The following is a 9,811-nucleotide window of genomic DNA, read 5'->3' as shown; positions in this document are numbered from 1 at the left end:
AGGGTTGTACTGTTATAATGTCATGCCTTTTGGATTGAAGAATGCAGGGGCAACGTATCAGAGACTGGCGACCATCATGTTCAGAAAATTGCTCGGCAAAACTATGGAGGTTTACATAGATGACATGGTGGTAAAAAGTAAATCTGGGCAAGGCCATATTGCAGATTTGAGAGAAGCTTTCGAGATTTTGAGGAAATACAAGTTGAAACTCAACGCCTCGAAGTGTGCGTTTGGAGTCGGCTCTGGAAAGTTTTTGGGCCATCTTGTAACTCTAAGGGGAATAGAGGCAAATCCCGACCAGATAAAGGCCTTACAAAATCTGGAAAGTCCTCGGACAACGAAAGAAGTCCAACGATTAACTGGGATGGCAGCAGCTCTTAATCGATTTATTAGCCGATCAAGTGACAAGTGCAGACCTTTCTTTCAGCTGTTAAAGAAAAGGGAAGGGTTCGAATGGGGAGTAGAATGTGAACAAGCCTTTCAAGATCTAAAGGGATACTTGGCCTCTCCTCCCCTTCTTTCGACTCCAGAAACAGGTGAGTCTCTAATTTTATACTTAGCTGTTTCTGAGCATGCCGTAAGTGCAGTACTTTTAAGAGATAAGGGATCCGAGCAAATCCCAGTCTATTATGTGAGCAAAACTTTGTTAGATGCCGAAACAAGGTATTTGCCCCTCGAGAAATTGGTCCTAGCACTAAGGACAGCAACTAGAAAATTGCCACATTATTTCCAGAGCCATAAAGTTGTGGTTTACACTGAGTTCCCATTAAAATCATTGCTTCGAAAGGCAGATTTCTCGGGAAGGATCTCAACTTGGTCCGTTGAGTTGAGCCAATATGACATCGACTATCAGCCGCGCACAGCAATCAAAGGCCAGGTGTTGGCAGATTTTGTGGCAGAATTCTCACCTGCGGTTGCACCTCTGCCTCCTACAAGAAAGGAGTGTGAAGCAAAGTCTCCTGTAACGAAGAAACAGGCATTAGCCGAACAAGATCCCCTGGAATGGAAGCTGTTCGTTGATGGGTCAGCTTGCAACACCGGTTCAGGAATAGGGGTAGTACTTTATCCCCCTGAAGGATCAATGTTGGAATTATCAGTTCGCATTGGGTTCAATGCATCCAATAACGTGGCGGAGTACGAGGCAATTTTAGCTGGTTTGAGAAGTGCAAAAACCCTAAAAGCCGAACATGTTAGGGTATATTGTGATTCACAGCTTGTAGTCCATCAACTGTCCGGACAATATGAAACCCGGAGCGAGAAGATGGCGGCATATGTACAGGTGACCAGAGATCTGCTCGATACCTTCGAAAGGGTGTATATTGAGCAGATAAGTTCTGGAAAGAATGCTCATGCAGATTCACTGGCATGGTTAGCCGCAGCTGTGCCATCTGAGTTTAAAAGAAAAATAGCCGTGGAGTATCTGACTGAGCCGAGCATTGGGAAAAGTGTGGAGATGGTCTTGGACGTGAACCAAGGACCAAGTTGGATGGACCCAATAGTGGAGTTTTTACGAGATGAAATACTCCCTTTGGACAAAAAGGAGGCACATAAAATCAGGACCAAATCTGCTCGGTTCTGGTTATCCCCAGAGGGAAAACTATATAGGAAGTCTTTTACAGGACCCTACTTGCTTTGTGTGCATCCTGAGATGGTGCAAAAATTCCTCCACGAAATTCACGAGGGGACTTGTGGAAGCCATGCTGGTGGTCGGTCCATAGCCCACCGAGCAATCACCCAAGGGTATTGGTGGCCGTACATGCAAGAAGATGCTAAGGTGTACGTAAAAATTTGTAAGAAGTGTCAGAAATTTTCACCAATGATTCGAACACCAGCCGAGGACCTGGTGCCACTGACAAGTCCCTGGCCGTTTGCTCAGTGGGGAATGGACATAGTGGGTCCACTACACAAGGCAACTGGGAATCGAAAATTCCTATTAGTTGCAACAGATTACTTCACTAAGTGGATTGAGGCTGAGCCATTGGCCAAGATCACTGAACCTATGATAGAAAGGTTCGTGTGGAAAAGCATCATAACTCGCTTTGGGGTACCTTATTCGTTGATTACAGACAATGGGTCGCAATTTCAGAAGAAATTCAAAACTTTCTGTGCCCAGTATGGGATAAGAAATTATTATTCGACTCAAGCTTACCCTCAAAGCAACGGACAAGCAGAGGCTTCAAACAAAACAATCCTTGATGGGATTAAGAAACGTTTGGATAAAGCAAAGGGGAAATGGCCCGATGAATTGCCATTGGTTCTATGGGCATACCGAACAACGCCTAGGAGGTCTACGGGAGAGACCCCCTATTCATTAGCATATGGAACAGAGGCTGTTATTCCATTAGAAATAGGTCTGCCGACCAACAGGACCACTTTGGTTGAAAGTGGAGGAAATGACAGAGCCTTGGAGATTGAGTTAGACTTAGCCGAGGAACGACGAGAACGGGCCTTGGTGCACTTGGCCTCATACCAAGAGCAGCTCATCAAAAGTTATAACAAGAATGTACACCCACGAGAGTTTGGTGTTGGAGACCTTGTGCTACGAAAAGTGCTCGGCAATACTAAAGTGGCTAATGAGGGAAAGCTAGGGGCAAATTGGGAAGGCCCATATCGAGTTACAGAAATCGCAGGCATTGGGGCTTATCGATTGGCAGACTTGGATGGGAACCCAGTGCCAAGACCTTGGAATGTCCATAATCTAAGAAAGTTTTTTATATAATTTTTCTTTATGCACATCGTGATTGTGTGGGAGTTACGAATAAAACTCTATTGTGTTCTAGTTTTGTTATTTTTACAAGGGATACGAGTAACGCCCTCTTGGGTTTTACAGTTTATGAATGAAGTTATGTTTTTTGTCTAGACTGCTGTTTTCTTGGTATTTGTTTTAAATACGAATCACGACATTGGTTTCCCTCATTCGTATTGGGGAGCAGGGTATAGGATATCCATTTAAGTACGTGACACTTGAACACAAGTTCGAAACACTTGTGTGAACTTCAAACAAGTACGAAATACTTGAGAATTGTTCTAAGTACGTGAAACTTTAAAGTACGTGACACTTGTGAGAACGCAAGTACGAAATACTTGAGAATTGTTCTAAGTACGAGAAACAATTGTATGAAATTGAAGTACGAGAAACTTGGACAGACATGCATAAACTTTAAACAAGTATATGTTAGCCACGAGATATTCAAGGTACGAGATCCCTTACGGTGCATACGAATACATGCATAAAAGCATACGAGTATATGCACCAACAGTCCACAGCATACGAAAATATGCACAAACTTGGAAGCATACGAATATATGCATAAAAGTACGTGAAACTTTAAAACTTTAAACGATTTAAGTACAAAATACTTAAACATTTCAAAACACCCATGACAGAAACATGTGGAAAAGGTATCTTGACAGGAATAATTCAAAAATAGATGTAAAGAGAGACAGAGCTCATTCATCTTCAGTGAGATCTTGCACAGTTGTAGGAGCAATTACAGGAGCTACTGGTGCAATCACATCATCTGTGGTATTTTCATCTCCAAGTTGACCATCACTGACTTCCTTTTGGCCAGGATTGGTCATATCAAATTGAGGCTCCACTTCAGAAACAGGTAGCTCAGCAGACACGTTCACCACCTGCTCATCATTTATCTCCTCTGCAATATCCTCCTCTTGACTAGCAGCACTGGGTAACTCAATGTTGGTCCAGAGAGGAGATGATTCAGGAATCTCAGCTTTGGCAAGGCAAGCTGTCCAAGAGGCCACCCAGACTTGGTCTTGTATCCCAGGCATTTGGCTTGTGTAGCTTTCCGTGGCAACCTTGATTCCTTCATTATATCCTTTCTCAAAAGCAGCTTTGGCTTCAGTCTGGGTCGTCTCAAGCTCCTTCAAAGTTTGTGCAAGACTGTCCTCCGCCCCCTTCAGTTGCCCCTTTAAACCATCTGCCACTCCCAAGGCTTGGTTCCTTTCTTTCTCGAGCCTGATGATGGTGCGTTGGAGCTTGGTGTTCTCACTTACAAGCTTGACACGTTGAGGCTCAGACTGGCTAAGCTTTTGAGCCATGGCCACCATTTTTTGCATCACCTGGAACGTTCAAAACAGTTAAACATGGATACCAAACGCTCTGGAATGCTATGGTTTACAAAGCGAGATTTTACCTTGGCATTGTGAGACATAAACGAGCTTAGAAGGTTGTCAGGCGAGCTTGCCACCTCCTTCTGCATATCTCCTGGCAGCAGAAACGCTTGAGACAGGGCAAGGGCAGTGCCTTCTGACTCGACACTGTCCCGAGCAGTGATAGCTCGGCTCCCGTGCGAGAATGGAGGAGCCCAGATGGGAGCAGGTGATGAAGAGGATGTTGGGGGTCTTTCTTGAGTTTCCTCCACTCGTTGACGTTTTTCACGGTGAAGGGCTTCAATCTCTTCAAGGGAAAATCCTGGGGGAGCATCTGTTTGAGTCTGGGGGCGACGACCACGACCTTGAACACTTTGGCCCCGACCACGACCTCGACCAGGAATGGTGAGGAGGCTGCCCAAGTCAATCGGCCGGTTCATCTCTGAAGTTGAGAAGGTACGGCCGCTGGAAGACGAGTTGGATGTGGAACTGGAAGCTTCCTCAGCAAGAGGGATAGGTTCGTCAGAGATTGGAGGAGTCTGGGAACGCCTCTCTTCTTGTTCGGGGATTGGTCTTGAAGGACCAGCTATTGCAGGGATGTCAGCTGCTCGGGTTCTCCGATCAATAAACCCACCGTACCAAGCTTTGTAGCTGAGAAGTACTTGAGCTGCTCTTGCTCGGCCTGCAAGGTATGTCCCTTCGCCGTTGAATGCAAGTGCTCGTTTGATATCAGCTACGTGAACTTGTGGGGTTATGATGTTATAACCACGGTTAATAGTTGATGCTGAAACAAAGCAAAGCATAAGCAATTAGAAGCACGAAAAAGCTTTTCCTATGAAAAAGGACAAAACAAATGAAATTAAGGGAGAGCACTAACGTGGGCTCCCGAATATATGAGGGGCATGAAAACCAATCACTTGGTCGTCCTCGTCTCTGGGTTCGAAGTTGCCCGTAACGATCAGAAAGTCGTCATCATCCCCTCGAGCAGAGTCAGGGAGTTCAAGGACTAGCTTTTTTCTAGAATCCCTACTTTTTAGATAATAAGTGAGGGCGTCCCCAGTTCTGGAAATACTGTATAGATGGTGAATATCGTACAGGCCTAGAGAAGTCCCTAACATTTGGTTTAGGGTATTTATGCCCATAACTACTCGGAAGAAATTAGCAGAAACCTGCATTGGCGAAAGCCTGTAATACGCTAAGACTTGGCGGAGCAGAGGGGCTAAGGGAAACCTAACTCCGCCTTCAACGACGGCTACTACTGGAATGTGAAGGGTGTCAAAATCGAAGCTTTCACGAATGGCATCCTCAGGAGCCAAAACAGTAGCTACATTGTCAGGAATCCCATATCGAGATCTGAAACTAGCCATGGTTTGAGGAGTATTACAATGTCTACGAAATCTCCCCATCACCAGAAAATCTTTTGGGGTTCTTTGAAGTATAAAGAAAGGGGACGATGAAACCCTAACGAAAGATTGTGAACAATCCACCAAGAGAAAAAGAGCAGTAAGGAGAGGAATGATGACTTACGAAAAATAGTCGATTGAATCCCTAAGAGCAGAGAGAAGGAGGTCTTGAAATGATGAACAGAGCTTCAATGGCGGGTAAACCTTGAAATCGCCTCTTTCTGCTAAGGGAGTCTAAGAGAAAGATTGAGATTTTTTGAAAATGGGACGAAAACCCAAAAATACCCTAAAGGTTGGTGATGTACGTGAAACGTCACCCCAGACGCCGTTTGAACATTCCGTTTTCCAATAAACACGTCCGTTCGTATTTAATGTAAAAGCAATACGATGGTCGACACGTGTAAAGATTAGGGCTAAAAAGCCTGTGACGGCCACAAGAAAAGATGATTTTTTCTTAGCAACGTGATGAAACATTGCAGGAACAAAATGAATTCGCTCGGTAAAAGAGCTTTACTCGTCATCTGAGTAAAATATAAACAAGCAAAGCTGGGGAGCAATTGTAGGGAGGTATTCCCGAACAGGTGCAAAATGAGCTCGAGCACGGTCAAAAAAAGGGTCAACGCACTGTGGACCAGTGATATGAGAAGTCAATGGTCCAGAGAGGTTGTACGATTCTCGGTGCAATAACATGAGACGTTATTAGGACCAAATACAAGGAAAATGACATGAGATGCCACTGTTCATAGAAACTTGTTCGGCAAGAGAGAGCCGAACAGGAGGAGAGCTCCTTACAAAGGATGTGGTTCAAATTGTTTCCTTAGGACCAGTAACACGTGAGGTAATTGGTCCAGGCCATCTGTTCGGCCATGAGATGGCCGAACAAGGAGAGAAGTACTATTTGAGGGAACATTCTGGAAGGTTCCAGAGTAGTCATGTCCCATAAAGGGATAAAGATCCCAAGAATATAGGATCTAAGAAAGATACCCAACGAATATGGGATGTTCGGCTCTTAAAGGAAAAGAATCCTAAAAGGACTCTTTTCCATAAACTGATAAAGGAAACGAGACTCCTTGATATCCTGGGTTTCCTATACGAGTTAGGAATCCTATGGCAACATGGATGCTTGGACAGCAAGCATCCATAAATCTATAAATATGAGGTAAACCTAGAGGTGAGAGGTACGCAATACACTGCATTCTATTTGCTTTCCTACTGATAATTAGGGTTTGATTGCTAGTACGTGATACTAACAAAGGCATCGGAGGGCCTTTGCCACGAGAAGCAAAGGTGCACTCACTCCTTGTCTGTTTTGCAGGACAGGGGTTTCATTGACAAATTAAGGTTACGTTCAAGAGGCACGTGAAGCCGCAGCATTCCAGTGCTGTTCAAAGCATTACTTGAATTTGTCCACCTACAAATATATAGTAGTGATAGTAGTGATTGACTGCTTCTGTTCCACAGTTCGAAAAAATACAGAGTGAAAGACTTTGAGATGTTTGTTGTTATGTTGAGAAAATTTGGGATTGAACTTCTTGTAGTTTTTTTTTCCTCAGATGAATTGTTTCATTGTTGCATTTTTTGATGAAAAATTGACCCAAAAAAAAAAGGACGAGGCGGGGTGGGTAAACCCATTACTCGATAAGGGCAGGGGCGGGGGAAATGTTTATTACCCAGTCAGGTATCGGGACGGGATCAGGGGAGTTCGGGAATTTTAGGGTTGGGGTACATCAAAACCCACCCCACCCCATTGCCATTCCTACCCACAATTGATTTACCACACACACAATTGTATGACCCCACATTTTGTCAGCAAAAAAAATGTATGCGGTCCTTAATTGGTTAAAGTTTGTTTAAATTTTTGTAAATGAAGGATGAAAAGAGGACAGAAGCGATCGCGAACTGGAAAAGGGACGAAGGCACCAATAGAAAGTACCAACACCAATCCTTATCTGTTATTCCTGTACGTATGTTTACCACCGATATAGTTAAGTGGATGATGTGTTCAATTCTACCTTGTATTGACCTTATCAAAATGTTGCATTTTCTACGTTTCCAAATGCAGTGACGACTATATCAAAAAAGACAGAAAGGCAAAAACTAGTCCGAGGTTTTTTGTATCAAAGGTTAGAGTTAATGCAGTTCTAACTTGTATACTTTATGATATTTAAACTTCAGCGCTTGATATTATAAAAGTAGGAATATTTATTTCACTTTTTGGGTCTCAATCTTTGTGTGAACTATGTAGCATAGCAAAGTAGCTGCAGAAGCATGGAATAATATGTATGATGCTGAGAAAGCGCCATTCATGGACGTGGCCAACCAAACAAAGACCCGCATTAAGAAGAATGTCCCCAACAAGAAAAGGACGATTGCGTTGGTATGGCTTCGCACTTGTTGCTCATACAGTTAATGATTACGTTCAAAATGTTATTTTTGTCCGAATCATGGTCGTATTCAATATCCAACCCTTTATGTATGGTTTTATTATTCACATGTGCAGTCGGTATTTTGGACTAGGTGTTCACCCAAGAAATTGGTGAAACAAAATGCGTCCTTAACCAAAGATCAAAAAATTGATGTTCAAACACTTGGTTTCAATTCAATGCTTACACTACAATGTAAATTGTTGAACCGTGAATTCATATCTTGATTGGTTAACTACTTTAACCCTGTGAAGAAGTCCTTGGAATTCGGGAGGATCAGAGTTTATACAATCACTCCAAATGATGTTGAAAGGGTATTAGGGCTACCCCTTGGAACTGTACCAAGTCCAACAGAGTGTGAAGACTTCCACTTTAAACACATTAGGAACATGTTTGCAGAAGGGGATGAAGAATCAAAGAGGGGGGGTGACATTTGCAATGATGCAAGAAGTTTTTCATTCGGGGGTAGCGGATGCAAAGTTTCAGACTTCGTATGTCCTGTTCGTGTGCCTTGCTTATTGTGTCCAACCACAAAGGATGTGACCTCCACCAAGTTTTACCGAGCGGTGTATCATTTATCGAAAACTCCGTCATATGCATGGCCACAATTTGTGTTGGATTGGTTGGTAAAGGAAATAACCCAGTTTAACAAGAGAGATGCGAAGGTTGTTGATAATAAGAAGGATGGCCTAGGTGTGTCTGGCTATGTGTTCCTCATAATGGTAATCTACATGCTATATTCTTCTTCAAAATAAATTTGTATAAGCGTTCTAAAATCTATTTGTATTATGAAGTAATATTTTCTTTGCAGCTTATATACTTTGACAAAAAGCCAATGGGAATGAATGTTGGCAATGTTGGTGTTCTATTGATTCAGTCTTGGACAATGAAACTTATAATCGAACGAATTGCAAAAGAGGAGAATTTGGACTTGGTAGATCCTATTTCAAGACAATTCCCTGAGCCTCGTTTACGGCATTCGGTGAGAAAACTTAATCTTGTTACGTCCAACTAAAATGTTAACATGATATAAAGAAAACGTTTCTTCAACAAGTGCAATATCTCATCGTCATGGACGCTAGCTTGATGGGTGATGTTCTTGAAACATCAACCCGAAATCCCTCAAAGGGGAAGGATGTGAATGAGATAGTGAGTCCAAAGGACGATAATGCGTGTTCGTCCGATGAAGAGAATGGTGACAAAATTCCTTCAACCTCCACTTCGACTTCGAAGAAGGTTGGGAAAGGGGTTGTCATGGATGAAATGAATGAGGACATGATTAGTGGTTTTCATTATGTTGGGAATACCTGTGACATGCCGTTGTACACTCTAGAGCACATGATGGAGGATGTTGTATACACCTCCATTATGCAAAATTATGGAAATCAGAGGGATGTGCCAATTGACGAACACAAAGTTAACATGAGGGAAGAAGTAGAGGTGGAAGAAAAAGTCATTCTAGAAAAGCATGTTCAAGTAGGAGGTGAACAACAAGTAGAAGGTGAGCAAGTTAAAGTTGAGGTAGAGGTGGATAAAGAAGTTGTTGTAAAAGAACCCTCTTCGACTCGACCATCGAAGAAATGGGGTAATAGGACAATGAAAGCAAGTAAAGCTAGAAGGACATCGTACGTGGCAGAACTGGAGCTGAAAGAATCAAAGTACACAAAAGAAAAAAGTCAAGTGATTGCATATGTTATGAAACCAACACAAAAATCGAAAGATATGTATGACCACTAACTTGTACATTGTAAAAGTAGTCTCCCGTGTTTTTCTATTCGGTTATAAAGGTTTAATTAAATAACTTGGTGCATTTTGAGACTTGCAGGGTGGGTCTTGTTAATATAGATGGCATGAGGTTCAACCCATTGCGGA

At 42.8% G+C, this 9,811-nt stretch overlaps 1 protein-coding gene across 1 annotated transcript; it reads left to right on the top strand.

The window, feature by feature from the left end:
* The first annotated feature begins 7,317 nt into the window (after nucleotides 1-7,317).
* Nucleotides 7,318-8,232, top strand: LOC131316175 (uncharacterized). Its single transcript, XM_058345457.1, has 4 exons — nucleotides 7,318-7,476; nucleotides 7,579-7,639; nucleotides 7,762-7,893; nucleotides 8,017-8,232. The coding sequence occupies exons 1-4, from the start codon at nucleotides 7,388-7,390 to the stop codon at nucleotides 8,164-8,166; spliced, it is 432 nt and encodes a 143-aa protein (XP_058201440.1). The 5' UTR covers nucleotides 7,318-7,387; the 3' UTR covers nucleotides 8,167-8,232.
* The last annotated feature ends 1,579 nt before the right edge of the window (nucleotides 8,233-9,811 follow it).

Source organism: Rhododendron vialii, chromosome 2a (assembly GCF_030253575.1).
Source record: "Rhododendron vialii isolate Sample 1 chromosome 2a, ASM3025357v1".
In the NCBI taxonomy this organism is placed as follows: Eukaryota; Viridiplantae; Streptophyta; class Magnoliopsida; order Ericales; family Ericaceae; genus Rhododendron; species Rhododendron vialii.
This window is presented reverse-complemented; position numbering and strand designations above follow the sequence as displayed.